The 26,342-nt window shown below is 44.8% G+C and overlaps 1 protein-coding gene across 1 annotated transcript in view; it reads right to left on the bottom strand.

Moving 5' to 3' along the window:
- taf5l (TAF5-like RNA polymerase II, p300/CBP-associated factor (PCAF)-associated factor) overlaps positions 1 to 21,507 on the bottom strand; it is a 44,658-nt gene extending 23,151 nt beyond the window's left edge. The window contains exons 1-2 of the mRNA XM_083634941.1: positions 21,398 to 21,507; positions 20,017 to 20,158 (exon numbers count right to left, since the gene is read on the bottom strand). Coding sequence (XP_083491067.1) covers positions 20,017 to 20,155 — 139 coding nt within the window. The 5' untranslated portion in view covers positions 20,156 to 20,158; positions 21,398 to 21,507. The remainder of the gene's footprint in view (positions 1 to 20,016; positions 20,159 to 21,397) is intronic.
- Between the last annotated feature and the right edge of the window lie 4,835 nt (positions 21,508 to 26,342).

Below are 26,342 nucleotides of genomic sequence, written 5' to 3'. Positions count from 1 at the left end.
AGTCACTGAAGTGCCTAGCCATAGGGTAGTCTGTGTTCTTGGATCTGATAGCATATTTATGCTCGCTGACGCGGTCTTTGAGTCTACGTTTTGTTCGTCCAATATAGAAAAAGCCACAAGGGCAGGTGAGACGGTAGACAACATAAGTAGTGTTACAGTTAAAGAAATGTCTATGTTGGTAGGTGTGGTTGGTTTTCAAGTCTGTGAAGGTTTTGTTACGTATGATGTTGTCACAGTGATTGCAATGTCCACATCTATAGTTGCCCATAGGTCTTCTGAGCCATGACTCTTTTTGTTCGGCCGGCAGGTAGCTGTGTACAAGTTTATCTCTGAGGGAGGGAGCTCTTCTGTAGGAAAAAATGGGAGGGGTGGGAAAAAGTTGTCTGAGCGTGCTGTCACAAGTGATGATGTTCCAATTGGATCTGATTATTTGGTTGATGTGAGGGGCCTGGGTGCTGTATGTTGTAGTGAAGAAGGTCCGGTTCTCATTCTCCTTGGTTGTTCTGGTGCTATATACTAGTGTGTCTCTGTTTAAGGTGGTAGCTGACACTCGTGCTCTTAACACATGGTGAGGTTTGTAATTGCGTTCAATAAAACGCTCTGCCATGTTGTGAGACTGTATAGTAAAATCTTGATCTTGATCACATATCCTTCTCAGTCTTAAGAACTGGCCCTGTGGAATATTTTTCTTGAGATGGGGAGGGTGGAAGCTGTCTGCATGTAGAATGGTGTTGCGGTCTGTAGGTTTTTTGTAGATGGTGGTGTGCAGCTGTTGATCTTCTCCCCTGGAGATAGTGAGGTCCAAGAAGTTAATCTTTTCTTTTGAGTATTCGAGGGACAGTCTGATGTTGTTGTTGGTGGAATTCAGGTATTTATGGAAATCTAGTAGATCAGACTCACTGCCTTTCCACAGGATAATGATATCGTCGATGTAACGTCCCCACCAAATAATGTTTTGAAAGTATTTGTTTTTAGCTGGATCCTGTATGTATTCCTTCTCCCAGAGGCCGAGAAAGAGGTTGGCGTAATTTGGGGCAAAGGCCGCCCCCATGGCTGTGCCTTTAAGTTGTTTGTAGTACTCGTCTCTGAAGAGGAAAACATTGTTGTAAAGAACCCAGCGGGTGAGGTCAATGATGAAGGAGTGAGGTGGGGAGGTTTCTTCATTCATGTTAAGGAAATGTTCCATAGCACGGAGGCCCTCGGTGTGTTCGATGTTGGTATAGAGGGAATTCACATCACAGGTAATGAGGAAGTCAAAGTTAACCGTTTTAAGGGAATGTATTTTCTGCAGAACCTGGTTTGTGTCTTTGATGTAAGACGGAAGGAGTGGGACCAGAGGTTTAATGAAGTGGTCAATGTACTGGGAGGCAGGTTCAGTGAGAGAGCCATTGGCGGAAATGATTGGCCGACCAGGAGGATTGTCTTTGGGTTCCTTGTGCACCTTGGGCAAGAGGTAGAAGGCAGCAGTGGTAGGGTGTTCACAGTTTAAAAAGGAGAATTCATGATCAGAAACCCAGCCCTCTTCTTTAGCTACTGTAAGAAAGTTGTTAAAGTCAGTTTTCATGGCTGGGAGGGGACTCACTGTTAGTTTCTGATAGTAGGTGTTGTCGTTGAGCTGACGGTGTGCCTCCAGTATGTATTTAGTTTTGTCCAATACAACTACTGCTCCTCCCTTGTCAGCTGGTCTTATGATGATGCTGTCATTCTTCTCCAAATCCTCAAGTAGGCTGCGTTCCTTGAGAGATAGGTTGTTGTGGGTGAGGGGCCTATTTTGTGTTTTAGCAAACAAAGTTTCAATTTCATGATCAACTTTCTTAGTAAAGGTAAGTAGTGTAGCATTGTTGCATAACGGACTGAAGGTTGATTTGGGTTTGAAAGGTGTAGCTGCTGGTGTATAACTGATGCTATTGGCTACTGTTGGCTGGGGTTGAGAAGCATACCATGTTCTTAAATGCAAATTAAGAACATGGTTCTTAATTTGGGGTTCTCAAACTGGGGTTCTCAAACATGGTTCTCAAACTGGGGAAACTTAACCGAGACAAGGATGACTATGCACGAGGCAAAGTTTACCACTGGGGTGCTAAACCCCGAGGCCGTTTCCAACCACCAGCACCCAGCCGCACCAGAACGGTATCGTTTAACCTCTCGAGTGGCGAGGAGACCGACAACATGTCCTCTACATCCACGGAACACACCGGAGGAAGGAGCGATTTTTTAGGCGACGATTGGCCCAAACTGTCACAACCAGCTCCCAAAAATCAACGTCGAAAAAAATACGAAGAGGACGGCGCAAATCTAAATCGCCGAGAGGGGCTCAGGAGCCAAACCTATCAAAGGTAATAAACCTCTCTACCACCTATTTGTCAAAAGATGCCGAACTAGTTCTGTCTAAAGGTTTAACGTTTTGTCCCATGCACTCAACTACCCTCTTTCAGACCAAAATAGACCTTTTCAGATTTTACCGTAATTTGCATTTAAGAACATGGTATGCTTCTCAACCCCAGCCAACAGTAGCCAATAGCATCAGTTATACACCAGCAGCTACACCTTTCAAACCCAAATCAACCTTCAGTCCGTTATGCAACAATGCTACACTACTTACCTTTACTAAGAAAGTTGATCATGAAATTGAAACTTTGTTTGCTAAAACACAAAATAGGCCCCTCACCCACAACAACCTATCTCTCAAGGAACGCAGCCTACTTGAGGATTTGGAGAAGAATGACAGCATCATCATAAGACCAGCTGACAAGGGAGGAGCAGTAGTTGTATTGGACAAAACTAAATACATACTGGAGGCACACCGTCAGCTCAACGACAACACCTACTATCAGAAACTAACAGTGAGTCCCCTCCCAGCCATGAAAACTGACTTTAACAACTTTCTTACAGTAGCTAAAGAAGAGGGCTGGGTTTCTGATCATGAATTCTCCTTTTTAAACTGTGAACACCCTACCACTGCTGCCTTCTACCTCTTGCCCAAGGTGCACAAGGAACCCAAAGACAATCCTCCTGGTCGGCCAATCATTTCCGCCAATGGCTCTCTCACTGAACCTGCCTCCCAGTACATTGACCACTTCATTAAACCTCTGGTCCCACTCCTTCCGTCTTACATCAAAGACACAAACCAGGTTCTGCAGAAAATACATTCCCTTAAAACGGTTAACTTTGACTTCCTCATTACCTGTGATGTGAATTCCCTCTATACCAACATCGAACACACCGAGGGCCTCCGTGCTATGGAACATTTCCTTAACATGAATGAAGAAACCTCCCCACCTCACTCCTTCATCATTGACCTCACCCGCTGGGTTCTTTACAACAATGTTTTCCTCTTCAGAGACGAGTACTACAAACAACTTAAAGGCACAGCCATGGGGGCGGCCTTTGCCCCAAATTACGCCAACCTCTTTCTCGGCCTCTGGGAGAAGGAATACATACAGGATCCAGCTAAAAACAAATACTTTCAAAACATTATTTGGTGGGGACGTTACATCGACGATATCATTATCCTGTGGAAAGGCAGTGAGTCTGATCTACTAGATTTCCATAAATACCTGAATTCCACCAACAACAACATCAGACTGTCCCTCGAATACTCAAAAGAAAAGATTAACTTCTTGGACCTCACTATCTCCAGGGGAGAAGATCAACAGCTGCACACCACCATCTACAAAAAACCTACAGACCGCAACACCATTCTACATGCAGACAGCTTCCACCCTCCCCATCTCAAGAAAAATATTCCACAGGGCCAGTTCTTAAGACTGAGAAGGATATGTGATCAAGATCAAGATTTTACTATACAGTCTCACAACATGGCAGAGCGTTTTATTGAACGCAATTACAAACCTCACCATGTGTTAAGAGCACGAGTGTCAGCTACCACCTTAAACAGAGACACACTAGTATATAGCACCAGAACAACCAAGGAGAATGAGAACCGGACCTTCTTCACTACAACATACAGCACCCAGGCCCCTCACATCAACCAAATAATCAGATCCAATTGGAACATCATCACTTGTGACAGCACGCTCAGACAACTTTTTCCCACCCCTCCCATTTTTTCCTACAGAAGAGCTCCCTCCCTCAGAGATAAACTTGTACACAGCTACCTGCCGGCCGAACAAAAAGAGTCATGGCTCAGAAGACCTATGGGCAACTATAGATGTGGACATTGCAATCACTGTGACAACATCATACGTAACAAAACCTTCACAGACTTGAAAACCAACCACACCTACCAACATAGACATTTCTTTAACTGTAACACTACTTATGTTGTCTACCGTCTCACCTGCCCTTGTGGCTTTTTCTATATTGGACGAACAAAACGTAGACTCAAAGACCGCGTCAGCGAGCATAAATATGCTATCAGATCCAAGAACACAGACTACCCTATGGCTAGGCACTTCAGTGACTCACATGACAGTAATGACACTTTACTCAGAGCAGAGGGAATTGAACATATACAGCAGACCACAAGAGGGCAGGATCGCCTCAAGAAACTTCTTCAGAGAGAAACATTCTGGATCTTCAAATTTGATGCTATGGCTCTCCCTGGCTTAAATGAAGAGATCGATTATAGACCTTTTTTATAAATACTGTCCCATTACCAAAAATATTTTCAATTTTAATTTCTTTCACGCAATTTTTTCCATACTTTTATTTTGAAATTGGATATCATTTTTTCACGTATTCCGGAAACACTTATTTTCCTAACCGGAAGCATAAACCACTACAAGTTACGTGCACACCTGAGCACACAACATTTGCCCTGACGAAGGCCACAGCGGCCGAAACGCGTAGGCAACTTTCTCTTTTTCCTACTTTCCTTCCTCTTACCTCCCTCAACGAGTGTCGCCTTGGATTTGCTTGAGGCCACCACACTGCACAAGTAAGTGGCCTCTGGCACTATATTTATTAATAGTTCCCTCACCAAGAGCACCTCAAACAAATAAACAAACAAACAGACACATACGACAGAGCACGCCAGCTCCCCCATTTTCTCTAGTGTTTTGCCGGCAAACCCACGGGGAGGTTTGCCTCTGGCGTTCGCTCCGCTTTCGAGCGTTTTTTGTCGTGTTTTGACTTGTCTGTTTCACCTGCAATATGTCTACTTTCGCCTACTCTGCCGAGGAAGGGAGAAATATCATTGCTTCCGAGTCTCTATACGGAGGCACAGCTAGCCTCCCGCACACTTCTTCTGACTTGAACCAACGTTATTTTGACCTACGGAGACTTATGGAAAAAGATGTGAAACTTCACTGGGACATCGTATCTCTCTCTGATTACTGGCGTGAGAGCCACATACCGAGAGGCCTGAGAATACAGAAATTCCCAGCTTTCCACTCAGACGACGACGCATTTAAAGAAAAATGGGAATCGATTCTAAACAAATGCTCTATGGATTTGATTTTGCTGTTAATCGAAAACGCAAAAAAACAGAAGGAGGCCTTACAAACACAAATAAAGGACGTACAGTCTGCCATCACAGCTGCCGCTGCTGGTAATGAACAAAACACCCTCCCCTTTGAAGGAAAACTCAAGGAAGATTTAGACAAACTAGTCATGCTTACTAAACAACTCAAACTGGGGAAACTTAACCGAGACAAGGATGACTATGCACGAGGCAAAGTTTACCACTGGGGTGCTAAACCCCGAGGCCGTTTCCAACCACCAGCACCCAGCCGCACCAGAACGGTATCGTTTAACCTCTCGAGTGGCGAGGAGACCGACAACATGTCCTCTACATCCACGGAACACACCGGAGGAAGGAGCGATTTTTTAGGCGACGATTGGCCCAAACTGTCACAACCAGCTCCCAAAAATCAACGTCGAAAAAAATACGAAGAGGACGGCGCAAATCTAAATCGCCGAGAGGGGCTCAGGAGCCAAACCTATCAAAGGTAATAAACCTCTCTACCACCTATTTGTCAAAAGATGCCGAACTAGTTCTGTCTAAAGGTTTAACGTTTTGTCCCATGCACTCAACTACCCTCTTTCAGACCAAAATAGACCTTTTCAGATTTTACCGTAATTTGCATTTAAGAACATGGTATGCTTCTCAACCCCAGCCAACAGTAGCCAATAGCATCAGTTATACACCAGCAGCTACACCTTTCAAACCCAAATCAACCTTCAGTCCGTTATGCAACAATGCTACACTACTTACCTTTACTAAGAAAGTTGATCATGAAATTGAAACTTTGTTTGCTAAAACACAAAATAGGCCCCTCACCCACAACAACCTATCTCTCAAGGAACGCAGCCTACTTGAGGATTTGGAGAAGAATGACAGCATCATCATAAGACCAGCTGACAAGGGAGGAGCAGTAGTTGTATTGGACAAAACTAAATACATACTGGAGGCACACCGTCAGCTCAACGACAACACCTACTATCAGAAACTAACAGTGAGTCCCCTCCCAGCCATGAAAACTGACTTTAACAACTTTCTTACAGTAGCTAAAGAAGAGGGCTGGGTTTCTGATCATGAATTCTCCTTTTTAAACTGTGAACACCCTACCACTGCTGCCTTCTACCTCTTGCCCAAGGTGCACAAGGAACCCAAAGACAATCCTCCTGGTCGGCCAATCATTTCCGCCAATGGCTCTCTCACTGAACCTGCCTCCCAGTACATTGACCACTTCATTAAACCTCTGGTCCCACTCCTTCCGTCTTACATCAAAGACACAAACCAGGTTCTGCAGAAAATACATTCCCTTAAAACGGTTAACTTTGACTTCCTCATTACCTGTGATGTGAATTCCCTCTATACCAACATCGAACACACCGAGGGCCTCCGTGCTATGGAACATTTCCTTAACATGAATGAAGAAACCTCCCCACCTCACTCCTTCATCATTGACCTCACCCGCTGGGTTCTTTACAACAATGTTTTCCTCTTCAGAGACGAGTACTACAAACAACTTAAAGGCACAGCCATGGGGGCGGCCTTTGCCCCAAATTACGCCAACCTCTTTCTCGGCCTCTGGGAGAAGGAATACATACAGGATCCAGCTAAAAACAAATACTTTCAAAACATTATTTGGTGGGGACGTTACATCGACGATATCATTATCCTGTGGAAAGGCAGTGAGTCTGATCTACTAGATTTCCATAAATACCTGAATTCCACCAACAACAACATCAGACTGTCCCTCGAATACTCAAAAGAAAAGATTAACTTCTTGGACCTCACTATCTCCAGGGGAGAAGATCAACAGCTGCACACCACCATCTACAAAAAACCTACAGACCGCAACACCATTCTACATGCAGACAGCTTCCACCCTCCCCATCTCAAGAAAAATATTCCACAGGGCCAGTTCTTAAGACTGAGAAGGATATGTGATCAAGATCAAGATTTTACTATACAGTCTCACAACATGGCAGAGCGTTTTATTGAACGCAATTACAAACCTCACCATGTGTTAAGAGCACGAGTGTCAGCTACCACCTTAAACAGAGACACACTAGTATATAGCACCAGAACAACCAAGGAGAATGAGAACCGGACCTTCTTCACTACAACATACAGCACCCAGGCCCCTCACATCAACCAAATAATCAGATCCAATTGGAACATCATCACTTGTGACAGCACGCTCAGACAACTTTTTCCCACCCCTCCCATTTTTTCCTACAGAAGAGCTCCCTCCCTCAGAGATAAACTTGTACACAGCTACCTGCCGGCCGAACAAAAAGAGTCATGGCTCAGAAGACCTATGGGCAACTATAGATGTGGACATTGCAATCACTGTGACAACATCATACGTAACAAAACCTTCACAGACTTGAAAACCAACCACACCTACCAACATAGACATTTCTTTAACTGTAACACTACTTATGTTGTCTACCGTCTCACCTGCCCTTGTGGCTTTTTCTATATTGGACGAACAAAACGTAGACTCAAAGACCGCGTCAGCGAGCATAAATATGCTATCAGATCCAAGAACACAGACTACCCTATGGCTAGGCACTTCAGTGACTCACATGACAGTAATGACACTTTACTCAGAGCAGAGGGAATTGAACATATACAGCAGACCACAAGAGGGCAGGATCGCCTCAAGAAACTTCTTCAGAGAGAAACATTCTGGATCTTCAAATTTGATGCTATGGCTCTCCCTGGCTTAAATGAAGAGATCGATTATAGACCTTTTTTATAAATACTGTCCCATTACCAAAAATATTTTCAATTTTAATTTCTTTCACGCAATTTTTTCCATACTTTTATTTTGAAATTGGATATCATTTTTTCACGTATTCCGGAAACACTTATTTTCCTAACCGGAAGCATAAACCACTACAAGTTACGTGCACACCTGAGCACACAACATTTGCCCTGACGAAGGCCACAGCGGCCGAAACGCGTAGGCAACTTTCTCTTTTTCCTACTTTCCTTCCTCTTACCTCCCTCAACGAGTGTCGCCTTGGATTTGCTTGAGGCCACCACACTGCACAAGTAAGTGGCCTCTGGCACTATATTTATTAATAGTTCCCTCACCAAGAGCACCTCAAACAAATAAACAAACAAACAGACACATACGACAGAGCACGCCAGCTCCCCCATTTTCTCTAGTGTTTTGCCGGCAAACCCACGGGGAGGTTTGCCTCTGGCGTTCGCTCCGCTTTCGAGCGTTTTTTGTCGTGTTTTGACTTGTCTGTTTCACCTGCAATATGTCTACTTTCGCCTACTCTGCCGAGGAAGGGAGAAATATCATTGCTTCCGAGTCTCTATACGGAGGCACAGCTAGCCTCCCGCACACTTCTTCTGACTTGAACCAACGTTATTTTGACCTACGGAGACTTATGGAAAAAGATGTGAAACTTCACTGGGACATCGTATCTCTCTCTGATTACTGGCGTGAGAGCCACATACCGAGAGGCCTGAGAATACAGAAATTCCCAGCTTTCCACTCAGACGACGACGCATTTAAAGAAAAATGGGAATCGATTCTAAACAAATGCTCTATGGATTTGATTTTGCTGTTAATCGAAAACGCAAAAAAACAGAAGGAGGCCTTACAAACACAAATAAAGGACGTACAGTCTGCCATCACAGCTGCCGCTGCTGGTAATGAACAAAACACCCTCCCCTTTGAAGGAAAACTCAAGGAAGATTTAGACAAACTAGTCATGCTTACTAAACAACTCAAACTGGGGAAACTTAACCGAGACAAGGATGACTATGCACGAGGCAAAGTTTACCACTGGGGTGCTAAACCCCGAGGCCGTTTCCAACCACCAGCACCCAGCCGCACCAGAACGGTATCGTTTAACCTCTCGAGTGGCGAGGAGACCGACAACATGTCCTCTACATCCACGGAACACACCGGAGGAAGGAGCGATTTTTTAGGCGACGATTGGCCCAAACTGTCACAACCAGCTCCCAAAAATCAACGTCGAAAAAAATACGAAGAGGACGGCGCAAATCTAAATCGCCGAGAGGGGCTCAGGAGCCAAACCTATCAAAGGTAATAAACCTCTCTACCACCTATTTGTCAAAAGATGCCGAACTAGTTCTGTCTAAAGGTTTAACGTTTTGTCCCATGCACTCAACTACCCTCTTTCAGACCAAAATAGACCTTTTCAGATTTTACCGTAATTTGCATTTAAGAACATGGTATGCTTCTCAACCCCAGCCAACAGTAGCCAATAGCATCAGTTATACACCAGCAGCTACACCTTTCAAACCCAAATCAACCTTCAGTCCGTTATGCAACAATGCTACACTACTTACCTTTACTAAGAAAGTTGATCATGAAATTGAAACTTTGTTTGCTAAAACACAAAATAGGCCCCTCACCCACAACAACCTATCTCTCAAGGAACGCAGCCTACTTGAGGATTTGGAGAAGAATGACAGCATCATCATAAGACCAGCTGACAAGGGAGGAGCAGTAGTTGTATTGGACAAAACTAAATACATACTGGAGGCACACCGTCAGCTCAACGACAACACCTACTATCAGAAACTAACAGTGAGTCCCCTCCCAGCCATGAAAACTGACTTTAACAACTTTCTTACAGTAGCTAAAGAAGAGGGCTGGGTTTCTGATCATGAATTCTCCTTTTTAAACTGTGAACACCCTACCACTGCTGCCTTCTACCTCTTGCCCAAGGTGCACAAGGAACCCAAAGACAATCCTCCTGGTCGGCCAATCATTTCCGCCAATGGCTCTCTCACTGAACCTGCCTCCCAGTACATTGACCACTTCATTAAACCTCTGGTCCCACTCCTTCCGTCTTACATCAAAGACACAAACCAGGTTCTGCAGAAAATACATTCCCTTAAAACGGTTAACTTTGACTTCCTCATTACCTGTGATGTGAATTCCCTCTATACCAACATCGAACACACCGAGGGCCTCCGTGCTATGGAACATTTCCTTAACATGAATGAAGAAACCTCCCCACCTCACTCCTTCATCATTGACCTCACCCGCTGGGTTCTTTACAACAATGTTTTCCTCTTCAGAGACGAGTACTACAAACAACTTAAAGGCACAGCCATGGGGGCGGCCTTTGCCCCAAATTACGCCAACCTCTTTCTCGGCCTCTGGGAGAAGGAATACATACAGGATCCAGCTAAAAACAAATACTTTCAAAACATTATTTGGTGGGGACGTTACATCGACGATATCATTATCCTGTGGAAAGGCAGTGAGTCTGATCTACTAGATTTCCATAAATACCTGAATTCCACCAACAACAACATCAGACTGTCCCTCGAATACTCAAAAGAAAAGATTAACTTCTTGGACCTCACTATCTCCAGGGGAGAAGATCAACAGCTGCACACCACCATCTACAAAAAACCTACAGACCGCAACACCATTCTACATGCAGACAGCTTCCACCCTCCCCATCTCAAGAAAAATATTCCACAGGGCCAGTTCTTAAGACTGAGAAGGATATGTGATCAAGATCAAGATTTTACTATACAGTCTCACAACATGGCAGAGCGTTTTATTGAACGCAATTACAAACCTCACCATGTGTTAAGAGCACGAGTGTCAGCTACCACCTTAAACAGAGACACACTAGTATATAGCACCAGAACAACCAAGGAGAATGAGAACCGGACCTTCTTCACTACAACATACAGCACCCAGGCCCCTCACATCAACCAAATAATCAGATCCAATTGGAACATCATCACTTGTGACAGCACGCTCAGACAACTTTTTCCCACCCCTCCCATTTTTTCCTACAGAAGAGCTCCCTCCCTCAGAGATAAACTTGTACACAGCTACCTGCCGGCCGAACAAAAAGAGTCATGGCTCAGAAGACCTATGGGCAACTATAGATGTGGACATTGCAATCACTGTGACAACATCATACGTAACAAAACCTTCACAGACTTGAAAACCAACCACACCTACCAACATAGACATTTCTTTAACTGTAACACTACTTATGTTGTCTACCGTCTCACCTGCCCTTGTGGCTTTTTCTATATTGGACGAACAAAACGTAGACTCAAAGACCGCGTCAGCGAGCATAAATATGCTATCAGATCCAAGAACACAGACTACCCTATGGCTAGGCACTTCAGTGACTCACATGACAGTAATGACACTTTACTCAGAGCAGAGGGAATTGAACATATACAGCAGACCACAAGAGGGCAGGATCGCCTCAAGAAACTTCTTCAGAGAGAAACATTCTGGATCTTCAAATTTGATGCTATGGCTCTCCCTGGCTTAAATGAAGAGATCGATTATAGACCTTTTTTATAAATACTGTCCCATTACCAAAAATATTTTCAATTTTAATTTCTTTCACGCAATTTTTTCCATACTTTTATTTTGAAATTGGATATCATTTTTTCACGTATTCCGGAAACACTTATTTTCCTAACCGGAAGCATAAACCACTACAAGTTACGTGCACACCTGAGCACACAACATTTGCCCTGACGAAGGCCACAGCGGCCGAAACGCGTAGGCAACTTTCTCTTTTTCCTACTTTCCTTCCTCTTACCTCCCTCAACGAGTGTCGCCTTGGATTTGCTTGAGGCCACCACACTGCACAAGTAAGTGGCCTCTGGCACTATATTTATTAATAGTTCCCTCACCAAGAGCACCTCAAACAAATAAACAAACAAACAGACACATACGACAGAGCACGCCAGCTCCCCCATTTTCTCTAGTGTTTTGCCGGCAAACCCACGGGGAGGTTTGCCTCTGGCGTTCGCTCCGCTTTCGAGCGTTTTTTGTCGTGTTTTGACTTGTCTGTTTCACCTGCAATATGTCTACTTTCGCCTACTCTGCCGAGGAAGGGAGAAATATCATTGCTTCCGAGTCTCTATACGGAGGCACAGCTAGCCTCCCGCACACTTCTTCTGACTTGAACCAACGTTATTTTGACCTACGGAGACTTATGGAAAAAGATGTGAAACTTCACTGGGACATCGTATCTCTCTCTGATTACTGGCGTGAGAGCCACATACCGAGAGGCCTGAGAATACAGAAATTCCCAGCTTTCCACTCAGACGACGACGCATTTAAAGAAAAATGGGAATCGATTCTAAACAAATGCTCTATGGATTTGATTTTGCTGTTAATCGAAAACGCAAAAAAACAGAAGGAGGCCTTACAAACACAAATAAAGGACGTACAGTCTGCCATCACAGCTGCCGCTGCTGGTAATGAACAAAACACCCTCCCCTTTGAAGGAAAACTCAAGGAAGATTTAGACAAACTAGTCATGCTTACTAAACAACTCAAACTGGGGAAACTTAACCGAGACAAGGATGACTATGCACGAGGCAAAGTTTACCACTGGGGTGCTAAACCCCGAGGCCGTTTCCAACCACCAGCACCCAGCCGCACCAGAACGGTATCGTTTAACCTCTCGAGTGGCGAGGAGACCGACAACATGTCCTCTACATCCACGGAACACACCGGAGGAAGGAGCGATTTTTTAGGCGACGATTGGCCCAAACTGTCACAACCAGCTCCCAAAAATCAACGTCGAAAAAAATACGAAGAGGACGGCGCAAATCTAAATCGCCGAGAGGGGCTCAGGAGCCAAACCTATCAAAGGTAATAAACCTCTCTACCACCTATTTGTCAAAAGATGCCGAACTAGTTCTGTCTAAAGGTTTAACGTTTTGTCCCATGCACTCAACTACCCTCTTTCAGACCAAAATAGACCTTTTCAGATTTTACCGTAATTTGCATTTAAGAACATGGTATGCTTCTCAACCCCAGCCAACAGTAGCCAATAGCATCAGTTATACACCAGCAGCTACACCTTTCAAACCCAAATCAACCTTCAGTCCGTTATGCAACAATGCTACACTACTTACCTTTACTAAGAAAGTTGATCATGAAATTGAAACTTTGTTTGCTAAAACACAAAATAGGCCCCTCACCCACAACAACCTATCTCTCAAGGAACGCAGCCTACTTGAGGATTTGGAGAAGAATGACAGCATCATCATAAGACCAGCTGACAAGGGAGGAGCAGTAGTTGTATTGGACAAAACTAAATACATACTGGAGGCACACCGTCAGCTCAACGACAACACCTACTATCAGAAACTAACAGTGAGTCCCCTCCCAGCCATGAAAACTGACTTTAACAACTTTCTTACAGTAGCTAAAGAAGAGGGCTGGGTTTCTGATCATGAATTCTCCTTTTTAAACTGTGAACACCCTACCACTGCTGCCTTCTACCTCTTGCCCAAGGTGCACAAGGAACCCAAAGACAATCCTCCTGGTCGGCCAATCATTTCCGCCAATGGCTCTCTCACTGAACCTGCCTCCCAGTACATTGACCACTTCATTAAACCTCTGGTCCCACTCCTTCCGTCTTACATCAAAGACACAAACCAGGTTCTGCAGAAAATACATTCCCTTAAAACGGTTAACTTTGACTTCCTCATTACCTGTGATGTGAATTCCCTCTATACCAACATCGAACACACCGAGGGCCTCCGTGCTATGGAACATTTCCTTAACATGAATGAAGAAACCTCCCCACCTCACTCCTTCATCATTGACCTCACCCGCTGGGTTCTTTACAACAATGTTTTCCTCTTCAGAGACGAGTACTACAAACAACTTAAAGGCACAGCCATGGGGGCGGCCTTTGCCCCAAATTACGCCAACCTCTTTCTCGGCCTCTGGGAGAAGGAATACATACAGGATCCAGCTAAAAACAAATACTTTCAAAACATTATTTGGTGGGGACGTTACATCGACGATATCATTATCCTGTGGAAAGGCAGTGAGTCTGATCTACTAGATTTCCATAAATACCTGAATTCCACCAACAACAACATCAGACTGTCCCTCGAATACTCAAAAGAAAAGATTAACTTCTTGGACCTCACTATCTCCAGGGGAGAAGATCAACAGCTGCACACCACCATCTACAAAAAACCTACAGACCGCAACACCATTCTACATGCAGACAGCTTCCACCCTCCCCATCTCAAGAAAAATATTCCACAGGGCCAGTTCTTAAGACTGAGAAGGATATGTGATCAAGATCAAGATTTTACTATACAGTCTCACAACATGGCAGAGCGTTTTATTGAACGCAATTACAAACCTCACCATGTGTTAAGAGCACGAGTGTCAGCTACCACCTTAAACAGAGACACACTAGTATATAGCACCAGAACAACCAAGGAGAATGAGAACCGGACCTTCTTCACTACAACATACAGCACCCAGGCCCCTCACATCAACCAAATAATCAGATCCAATTGGAACATCATCACTTGTGACAGCACGCTCAGACAACTTTTTCCCACCCCTCCCATTTTTTCCTACAGAAGAGCTCCCTCCCTCAGAGATAAACTTGTACACAGCTACCTGCCGGCCGAACAAAAAGAGTCATGGCTCAGAAGACCTATGGGCAACTATAGATGTGGACATTGCAATCACTGTGACAACATCATACGTAACAAAACCTTCACAGACTTGAAAACCAACCACACCTACCAACATAGACATTTCTTTAACTGTAACACTACTTATGTTGTCTACCGTCTCACCTGCCCTTGTGGCTTTTTCTATATTGGACGAACAAAACGTAGACTCAAAGACCGCGTCAGCGAGCATAAATATGCTATCAGATCCAAGAACACAGACTACCCTATGGCTAGGCACTTCAGTGACTCACATGACAGTAATGACACTTTACTCAGAGCAGAGGGAATTGAACATATACAGCAGACCACAAGAGGGCAGGATCGCCTCAAGAAACTTCTTCAGAGAGAAACATTCTGGATCTTCAAATTTGATGCTATGGCTCTCCCTGGCTTAAATGAAGAGATCGATTATAGACCTTTTTTATAAATACTGTCCCATTACCAAAAATATTTTCAATTTTAATTTCTTTCACGCAATTTTTTCCATACTTTTATTTTGAAATTGGATATCATTTTTTCACGTATTCCGGAAACACTTATTTTCCTAACCGGAAGCATAAACCACTACAAGTTACGTGCACACCTGAGCACACAACATTTGCCCTGACGAAGGCCACAGCGGCCGAAACGCGTAGGCAACTTTCTCTTTTTCCTACTTTCCTTCCTCTTACCTCCCTCAACGAGTGTCGCCTTGGATTTGCTTGAGGCCACCACACTGCACAAGTAAGTGGCCTCTGGCACTATATTTACAAATAAAATCTCTCTTTTTTAGCACTCTTTCTACCTATAAATCCACTTCTGTTTTAATTTCCTCTGTTGCCCTCTTTTCACCACACCGCGGACACTGTGTGCACTGTCGAAATAAACAAAGGTGTTGTGTTATGTTGTTTTGTTGAAATGTTACGCTAATACGGTAAATGGGAGCTTCCTCAAACAGCCAACAATCCCCTCTGTGCGTGAACCCTTACATATGGTAATTACGGTAAGCAAAGTTCATCAGCCCGGAATCACAACAAGACAAGCAGTCTCTCTCTCACTTACCATGGGGAAGGTACGCAGAAAGTCACACGACGCAGCTTTCAAGCTGAAAGCAGTCGAACTCGCACTAAAAGAAACAAACAGAGCAGCAGCGCGTATCCTGGGCATCGATGAGTCAATGGTGAGACGTTGGAAGCAGCAGCAGCAGGAACTGTCTCAGTGTAATAAGACAAAAAAGTCCTTCAGAGGCCACAAAAGCAGATGGCCGGAACTTGAAGATTCCCTTGAGGACTGGGTGTTGACCCAGAGAGGAGACGGCCGAGACGTTTCCACGGTGCAGATCCGACTGAAGGCCAAAACAATCGCCACCGAGATGAAAATTGAACATTTCAGAGGTGGGCCATCTTGGTGCTACCGATTCATGAGACGAAAGGGACTGTCCGTCCGGGGGAGAACTACTGAACAACTCCCTCCCGACTACCAGGAGAAAATCACAAACTTCGGCGAATTCACACAAAGGAAGATCACGGAATATTATAGGAGTGTGAAAACATCCACAATCACCAACGGGTTCCAAAACGCTGGACTGCTGCGGGATGAAAAGGATGACGCCGCCACAGCTGGCGCTGAGGGCCGTCAGAGGCTTCAGAGGCTGTTCGATGCCGACAGTGATGAAGAGGAGTTCGTTGGTTTTGAGTGACAATGAAGGAGAGAGGAGAGTGGTTGACGAAGCCACCCTGAACCTGTTCGTTTCCGACACTGAAGATGAGGACTTTGGTGGTTTCAGTACGCAGGAAGAAGAGGAAGACGAGGATTAGTGACTTGACTTCTCTGGTTACAGGTTTGCTGCACATATACGGTAGCCTATTGTTGTGTGATTTTGTCTGGGGATTAGTGACCTGACTTTTGTTTTGTTTTGTTGAAATGTTAATAAATGGGAGCTTCCCCAAACAGCGATCTCTTTCCCGACATTCCTCTCTGTGCACGAACCCTTTCACATGGTAATTAAACATCAAAACACCCGCGGCTTATAGTCCGGTGCGGCTTATAGAAGAAAAAAATAGTCAATTTTGGTCCCGCGGCTTATAGACCGGTGCGTCTTATAGTCCGGAATTTACGGTATTCGAAAATTCGAAATTCGATGCCCATCCCTAAAAAGCATCGAGGCCATCAAATGCCCTTGGAGAGGAGGGGATGTCGATGCCATACTCCTGAGGAGAGAGCTGTTTTGGATCTATACACTAAACACACTCGCCCCCAGAGGTCTGAATGAGGACTTTAGGATTAGACCGTTTCTGTGAGACATGTATGTGTATGTGTATGTATATATATATGTATGTATATGTATATATATGTGTATGTATGTATATTTATATACTGTATATATGTATGTATATGATGATTGTATGGCTATTCCCTACACTGTCGATGCTCAGTTGTGTCCTCATGGATGTTGTTGTCCTCCTAAATGTCCTAGTGACATTTTCCACTTATTTTAAATATAGAGATGCCTCCTGGTTTATCTGACCATCTTTAGATATGACGGCCTTCTGGCCTGAGAAGTTTCATTATGTGCTCTGAGGCCCGGTCCTATATTTGAATGAATGTATATATTTGTACATACTTGTATAGCACTGCTTTGATGTCAACGCAGTACGTGTTTCTAACACTAGATGTCACATGATGACCTGGTGAGTCATGTGACAGGTGAGGGGTTATATAAGATGGCGTCTGTATACGTGTGTTTTATGTCTGAAGAAGAGCGTAAGCTCGAAACGTAACACCTGGAAGAATAAAACAAAAGCAAACGGGAGCTACAGTGTGCGGCCTTTATTTATTTATTTCACCATTCATATGGTCCCCATATGAAAAATAGATTGCATTCAAATGAAAAAGAAAAAAGAAAAAAAAAGGCTCCTGTTGAATTAATCAAGGACTGAAGCCTTACAACTTTGGAATATGTTTTTATATATTCATTTTTGTGCTCTCAAGTAGCCTAGATACGTGGTTTGACCCCACTGATCGATTGCAGCTGAATGGTGAGTGGAGAAATATCACTAAACCGGCATAAAAAAAGTTACATAAACGTCTCCAAAGCGCACGGTGCCGTGTGCGCAACGGAGAGGCTGACGTTGGGTTGGAAATGGCCTGTATGATGTGATTGAACTTCATATTTCCAGCATAGTCATTGTATGAAATATGGAGATATGCAACTGCTGCCAATAGCCTATATGTGACCACAAAATAGTATATTTTTTATAAATGAAATCTATGCCCGCATGTACCGTGTCGATTCAGTTCAGCAGCCTTTTTTTATTTTATTATAATTCTTTTTTTAATAGCCTATAGGAATTATTCCATCAGTGCGACTAAATACATCATGAGATTATTATTATTCATTGAGCCTAAATGATCTATACATACGGATTTTGGACTTCGATAGATTACACATTGCTTCCACTCGCAAAAAAGACATGCCGGTTTTATTGAGTTTATTGAGAGGGTGAATAGAGCTGTTGTAGGTTACGTGGAGGCAGAAACCGCTCTTCAAAGAAATGACTGATGTGAATAAAAGTGGTAACTTTAGACAGTCATTCGGGAACAGACTAATAATATCCAATGCGGATTTTGATTCTGACATACAGTAGTAAAGCTTCACGATTTGCGCTTTGAATGAATGAGGAAATAGGCGTGTCTGGCGCTGTAAAAGCTACGGCTCTGAGCTGGAGCAGTCCATATTGCATTGTGATTGGCTAGTTGTTAAACCACGCCTCTTTTGCAGGCACGAGCTCCTGTGCACGGGCATTTTATTATTATTATTATATTTAAAAAAAAAAAAAAAAAAAAAAAAAAAATTATGTGCACGCGCTCTCAAGTTGATTAGAAAAACCTGGATCCACTTAACGAGTGGCGAACTACATTCGTAGTACGAGTTAACTACAATCGAGCTTCTTGGCAATTATCTGGTTTAGCCAAACCAGATCAAGGGACAGATCCTGGATCTTCTTATACAACATTCGTGGTACAGCCCTCTGGTCTGGAGCAGGTGAAATTTCAAGGATAAGATTAAACCTAAAAAGGCACCGCCCACGAACCAATGAGCTTCCTCGAACATCAGCAGTTTGGAAATGGCCAATCCCTTTCTGGAAGAAAAGCCTATCAAGGAAGCCGCCCGTCGGATAGAGACACTGCGTAACGCGTCATCATTCAGAAACCACGCCCAAGACGGGGGAAAACACAAACTCCTGTCCAATCCTGGCGTTCTCCTATGTCACGTGCATGGTTGCGTGTTGCACCAAAAGATTGTATATACGGAAGATGAACACTCCAACTTACTTCTTGACGGTTAGATCCACATTTTTCTTCTCGCCAATTCTCAATGGCTTCCTTGTTTCGCTCAGGAGTACAAAAAAACTTTAACTGGCGATTTTTTACATTTGTTTTCTGCGCAGCCCACCACACAAGAGCTTTTAGCTATGTTTAATTCAAGGAAAATGACGCTGGTGTGTGGAAATGAACGGAGCTCTTCCCCCGTGATGGGCGTGGCCTATTACGTGCAGTGTCTCTATAGCGAGGGGGGCTCTCAGGAGAGAAAGACCCATTTAATCATACAGAATACTTTATACGAGAGGTATTGCTTCTCCACTGACGGATTAAGATATGTGTGATTTGCTGCAGATGTAAGTTGCAAATGTGACCCGCCATAGCGATGCCCTACAGATGACACATAAACCACAATGACAGAATGTATGACTGTTTTGGTCATGGGTTTCATACACGTTCTGTATAAAACATCTAAAACCAAAAATATTATCAGATAGAGGACCCTGGGACAAATCTTATCAAATGGGGGTCCGTGGTAATTTATTTTGTATCAGTTTAGGGGACCTTGATGTGAACACGTTTTGGCTTTTGAGAACCGCTGGCACCAGTGTCACCAAGACATATTCTGGTTCCTTCACTAAATGAAGGCAGCCTCCAAGTCCAACTCATATGAATGACTGAACCTAGGAACACAGCACACAGTGCATTCTCTCCTGGCTCTCAGTGGGTTGCACATCGGATGCTTTCGCATCGTGTGCATCTTTCTCTATCTGACCAATTTAGAGCAACTATCATCTTCCCTTCCTGACCTGTGAGGTTGGCGGCCATCTCCTCAGCTGACTGGAAGAGTTTGGCTCCTTTCAGGGAGCCGTCAGTGTCCACATACTGCCTCCGCTTCAGGTACTGGGTCACGGCATACTGGATCTGCTCTGTGCGACCACGCTTCATGGCCTGAGGAACCAAAACACAGAGTTAAACAGCTGAGAGAGGTGGAGGAGGTCCAAAACACAGAGTTAAACAGCTGAGAGAGGTGGAGGAGGTCCATAACACAGTTAAACAGCTGAGAAAGGTGGAGGAGGTCCATAACACAGTTAAACAGCTGAGAGAGGTGGAGGAGGTCCATAACACAATTAAACAGCTGAGAGAGGTGGAGGAGGTCCATAACACAGAGTTAACAGCTGAGAGAGGTGGAGGAGGTCCAAAACACAGAGTTAAACAGCTGAGAGAGGTGGAGGAGGTCCAAAACACAAGAGTTAACAGCTGAGAGAGGTGGAGGAGGTCCATAACACAGAGTTAAACAGCTGAGAGAGGTGGAGGAGGTCCAAAACACAGAGTTAAACAGCTGAGAGAGGTGGAGGAGGTCCATAACACAGAGTTAACAGTTGAGAGAGGTGGAGGAGGTCCATAACACAGAGTTAAACAGCTGAGAGAGGTGGAGGAGGTCCAAAACACAGTTAAACAGCTGATAGAGAGGTGGAGGAGGTCCAAAACACAGTTAAACAGCTGATAGAGAGGTGGAGGAGGTCCATAACACAGAGTTAAACAGCTGAGAGAGGTGGAGGAGGTCCATAACACACAGTTAAACAGCTGAGAGAGGTGGAGGAGGTCCATAACACACAGTTAAACAGCTGAGAGAGGTGGAGGAGGTCCAAAACACAGTTAAACAGTTGAGCGAGCGAGCGGTGGAGGTTTCTGACAGAACACCTGAACACAACTGCTTTCTCATCTTGTCACTCACGAGATCACTACAGCTTTTCCACTGACTTCATTCATACAAATGATTACAACACCGAGGTCCATTACAGTCTAGTTCTCACATTCTGATTCAGGATCTCCATGGAAAACTTAGCCCTCACAGTCACAGACCTCAACATATCTCACGAGTAGGCAGCTAACGTTACAGCTAACTAGCTAGCAAGCTAACACGCTAAATGTCTCACTGAGGCAGAGGCATGGGGAAACGCCTGCTGGCCTGAGATATAACGCTATATGCCAGCTAATGCAACGGCATAATCCCCCGGGTACCATGGCATAAGTGATGTCAGCCTGTCAGCTTTCTTTCGTGAGCAGGATGCTGCATTAAGCTAGCTAGCTAGCTAGCTAGCTGGCAGTGGAATGGGCCTGGCCAGTCCAAACTTTTAGCGGGATTAGCGCGTGAATCGGGTTGTGTTGTGTAGAGTGGTTACTCACTGCATGCCGTGCTGTCCTCTCCTCTCCTCTCAGCGGTCACTCGGTTACTGCAGGCGAGATGATCAGATGTTCATGCAACCACTTGGTTTCGAGCTGAAGCTACGCCGCTGCCTTTCGTCCACACACTCCATCGTGGTTTTGCACCCACCTCCATCACACGGTTTTAGGGCTAGCTCTAAAGCTCACACCGCTTTCATCTTGGTGGGTTAATTTATCGATGATCAACTACACCCGCCTGGATCGTGGTGATTCTATCGTTGATCTACTACCTCTGCCTGAAAGTGAATAGTACATAATTTGTTATGGATTTGGTTCATAACTTCAGTGATAGTGAGGGTTTATTCCAAGGAGGTTCTACTTATTTTGGGTGCAGTGCAGATTGGGTGCAGCTAGGAACCACTTCAACTCTTTCTTTATCGGCAGTGGTTATGATCCCATCTACCCCGCCCCCGCCCCTATCTCTCTCGCCCTCTCTCTTTGGTGGCAATTTCTTGTGCATGTCTGTTTTAATTAGATTCTCGGGCATGTACAATTGTTGCATGCATTTCCCTGTAGCCTACGGCAATCAGAAAACAAGGACAGACTGATCTGCTATATGCCGTGTGCGCGCATCGGCAGCGCGCCCAAGCTGCTGGTTGCTATGGAGACGTTTGTTGTTGTTTTATCCAGATGAAGCAGAGTGTTCCAGCCATAGATCTTCTATTACTTCTATTGCTTGAAATCCCATACCAGCTAAACCTAACCAAGAGGGAGAGTGCGTTGCAGGTAGGCTACTCTGCGCTGTTTGATGTAGGCCTACTCAATTCATTTGAGTGGTTATGATGATTTCTTGTGAGTGCCTGTGTTGGTGGCACCGTAACCCCGGCGTTACGTTTCTGATTTTCTGCTGTTCATCTGTCATTTATGTGATTAATTAGGTAGTTAATTCTGAACAATACTGTTCATGCTACATACCAAATTAACCGACTGAATCTTGCGCATCGAACCATGTCTTCCTTTTTCAGATCAGATCAACACAGCAGAAGTTATAGCTGTCTTTGTACAAAGACAAAGACAACATTTCAGATTATTTGGCTTTTTCAAATGGCTTTTTGGAAATCCACCTAGGTATCTCCCTACAAAAACCACTGCCAAATACTCATATGTTTTGGTATTCTTTCATCTTCTTTGAGTTGGGATGTGGTAAGGCCTGTGGCTATGTCTCCATTGGGTTTCTAGCCATAAATACAACAACCACAGGTAACTGTTTACACTCTATAAGTGTTTTTTTATTCTAGGCGAGAATCAACCACTGTGTTTGAGCTGGTGTTACTCAGGGTCAGTAACACATCGAGTCATTCTGACACTTGGAACAGAAACTTAGTCTTACCTTTCAGAAAAGGTCAGGCAGTTGTCTGTAACCCTAGCGGTTCAGCCACAGTAAGCATTTTAGTTTGGGTATGTCGTTTTCACCATTTTCTTCAGAAATAGGTGGCTTTAGAAGAGGTTGTGCTGTGTAACACAGTCTGTAATACAGTCTGTCACGTTACTTCCGGTAGCCTGTGTGTGTGTGTGTGTGAGCGTGGCCGTGGGGGAAAACCGATGTGTGTGTGTGTGTGTGTGTGTGTGCGTGCGCGCGCGTTTGTGTGTGTGCACGTGTCTGTGCACGTATGCTCGATTCCTAGGCTGCCCGCCCTGCAGCTCGTCCACTGCGCGTCGCATGCGCAGCTCAGCCACTATGCGGCCTCGCCTGCTCTATGACATCACAGTGATTACATCGTCACGGATGACATCATCACTGATGACATCAAATCATTCGGGCAATCACCTAATTAAAAAATCCGGTTCCATCAGGTCACCCGCACGGGCTGCCCTTTATCCTGAAAGTTTCAGCCCGATCGCACATAAAATGGCATAGCCAAAATTATCACACACACGCACGCACGCACGCACGCACGCACGCAGAGTTTATTATTTTTTGTGTGTGGCATTCAGAGATGGGAAAAGTACACACATTCTTTACTCAAGTAGAAGACAGAATCACAATAACTTTATTGATCCACGAGAGGAAATTGAATCATGCTACACAGTTGCTCACACTGACAACTTACATGCACACAATATTGCATATTGAGTTTTATTGCATGGTTTGATTTATGGACGGGTGGGAGTGAGTCCCAGGCGACCTAACAGACTGACTCAGAGTGTCTGGTGCTCTGAGGGAGGAGTTAAAGAGTTTGATGGCCACAGGCAGGAATGACTTCCTGAAGGTGCTCCTGTGTTGGACCAGCACGTCATGGAGTGGGGCGGGAGATGTTGTCCATGATGGAACGTAACTTAGAGAGAGCATCCTTCTCTCTGACACTGCTGTCAGGCCTTGCGGATCAGTTTGTTGAGTCTGTCGGCGTCCGCTGCCCCTCCTCAGCCTGCTGTCCCAGCACACGACAGCAAACAGGAAGGCACTGGCCACCACAGACTCATAAAACATCCTCACCTTTGTCCGGCAGATGTTGGAAGGACCTCACAGCCTTCTCAGGAAGTAGAGACGGCTTTGTCCTTCCTTGTAGGGAGGGGCTTCAGTGTTCTTTGCCCAGTCCAGTTTATTATTTATTTAAACCTGAACTCCCAGGTACGTGTAGTCCTCCACAATGTCCACACTGACCGCATGGATGGAAACAGGTCCTCAGGTCCACAACCAGTTCCTTTGACTTTGTCACGTTGAGCTGCAGATTTGTTTTGCTCACACCATGTGACACAGTGAACCTACCACCACAACCCGAGGTCAACGTAGAAGTACTGATTCAACTTGTGTACTCAAGTACAAGTAAACAAATGACAAGCTCTGAAATGTAATCGAGTATAAAACCACAGCACCACACCCAGCAGGTGAGAAGCCACGTCCGTCCTCCACAGGCCTCCGCTCAGCCCTGAGCCGCCTCCTGGAGTGCTCTCGCTGCAGCAGGGCGCTCAGTTGGTCCAGGTCTCCTGCGTAGGCGGCTTCATGGAGCTGCCAGTCATCATGCCCTCCTCCAACAGCCATCGCTTCAGTGCTGTCACTCTACCACCAGGACGTGCAAACGGAAGGCTTTATGAAGGGACACATTTATCGAGTGACACCACTGATGACATCACTCACCGATGACACATCACTATCGCTCGAGTTACATCACAGATGACATCACAATTGCAAACCTAGGGAGTACGGCGGCGTTCACACACAACGCGCTCATTTGAGCCGCCGGCGTCTTTCTGCAATTCATTCTCTTATGTACGGACGCGCTAAGCGCGCTCCTCTTTCAAGGAACGCACCTGGCGTTTAAACGCTGGGTGGCATCGTTTGTTTTTGGCGTAGCGCTCTGGCCGCTTTAAGATGAAAAAAGTTGAACATTTGGAGGGAAAAGCGCCCTGCTCGTCTTTTCCACTCCTCCTACCTCTTCTCCTCCCAGAGGGATCTTCAACCTCCGCTGCTGCCAGAATTGGCAATAATCTGGCTTTCATGTTGACAGTGAACGACATCAAACAGACAAAACCAGCAGGCTACTGTCCGTGGGGTCGTCGTTGTTGTCCTAAACTGCACGCGACGGCAGCGGGAAACAAAACAAAGCGCACACAAAACGCTCCGTCCGCTGTGTTTTGTGCGCAATGGAAGCGCTCTCGACATGATTTCCAAAGCTTTCACACACGTCCTGCGTGAACGCCGCCTAAAACTCTGAAAAATAAATCCTCAGTAAAATACAGATAGCTGAAAATCCTATTTAAGTACAGTAACAAAGCATTTCCCATCTCTGGTGGCATCAACCTATATACCAAGGCAAGGAAAAACATGAAAATTAGCCAGGTGGCTAAATCTGGCATTTACATTTGATTGTAATGTTCATTAAAGGAACACTCTGCCCATTTTCAACCAGCTTTGTATCATTAGAACATCAGTAGTATATCAGAAAACTGTAAATGGTTTTGAAGTCTGTCATTTAATTTGACAGTTATTGAGTGTTAAGTGTGGACCAGTGACATCACTGGTCCACACTAACTCAAATTAATAACTCATTAACTCAAATCAACTCTCAATAACTGTCAAACTAGATGAATGATGAATAGTTTGACAGTTATTGAGAGTTGATTTGAGTTAATGAGTTATTAATTTGAGTTAGTGTGGACCAGTGATGTCACTGGTCCACACTTTAACACTCAATAACTGTCAAATTAAATGACAGACTTCAAAACCGTTTACAGTTTTCTGATATACTACTGATGTTCTAATGATACAAAGCTGGTTGAAAATGGGCGGAGTGTTCCTTTAATATACACTCTACCTATTTAAATACATCAATCCTAATCTTACAAGGAAACATCCAACAAGCAATGGCAGCTTCAAGCTCAGAGGCAGACGATGTGATCGACTTCTCGGCGCTGGAGAGAGAGCTTCAGGCAGCCGTGGAAGGTGACCGGAGGAGCCGGCGAGAAAACGAAGCTAAGCTCAGAGCCGTGCAGGGGCAGAGAGTCGCCTCCTACCAGGAGTTCAGGTACCAGAGCTGCCGCTGGCTAGCTAGTGTTTGTTTAGCACCACCGTAGCTTTGGTTATTGAGCTAGCTTTATGTGGCATCAGCTTTGCTTTAATGTTTAGTCCGATGTAGCCCCAGACCTCTGAACAGTTGGAGGCGTGGAGAAATGATCCAGAAGAATAGAGAGCCGCAGGGATGACGTATTTTTGTAGTCAGAACGCGGAAGTCCCGGACTTCATGGTTTTTCTTCACTGTTTCTGCCTATGGGATTTTTGAATGGGTTTTTGGCGCGACGCTTCAAATAAGGTCTCTGGGCAACGCAAGCTTAATCAAACGCGAACCAGTGTTCAGCGGGATAATCTTCACACCTGAGGACCACTTTCATGAGTTTTGAAGCGTAAATGCGAGCCCTAGAAGTAAAAAGCTCGTGCTAAGCTAATCCAGAACTACACACAGTGTCGCAT

This window comes from Poromitra crassiceps, assembly GCF_964638095.1.
Source record: "Poromitra crassiceps genome assembly, chromosome: 4".
NCBI lineage: Eukaryota > Metazoa > Chordata > Actinopteri > Beryciformes > Melamphaidae > Poromitra > Poromitra crassiceps.
This window is presented reverse-complemented; position numbering and strand designations above follow the sequence as displayed.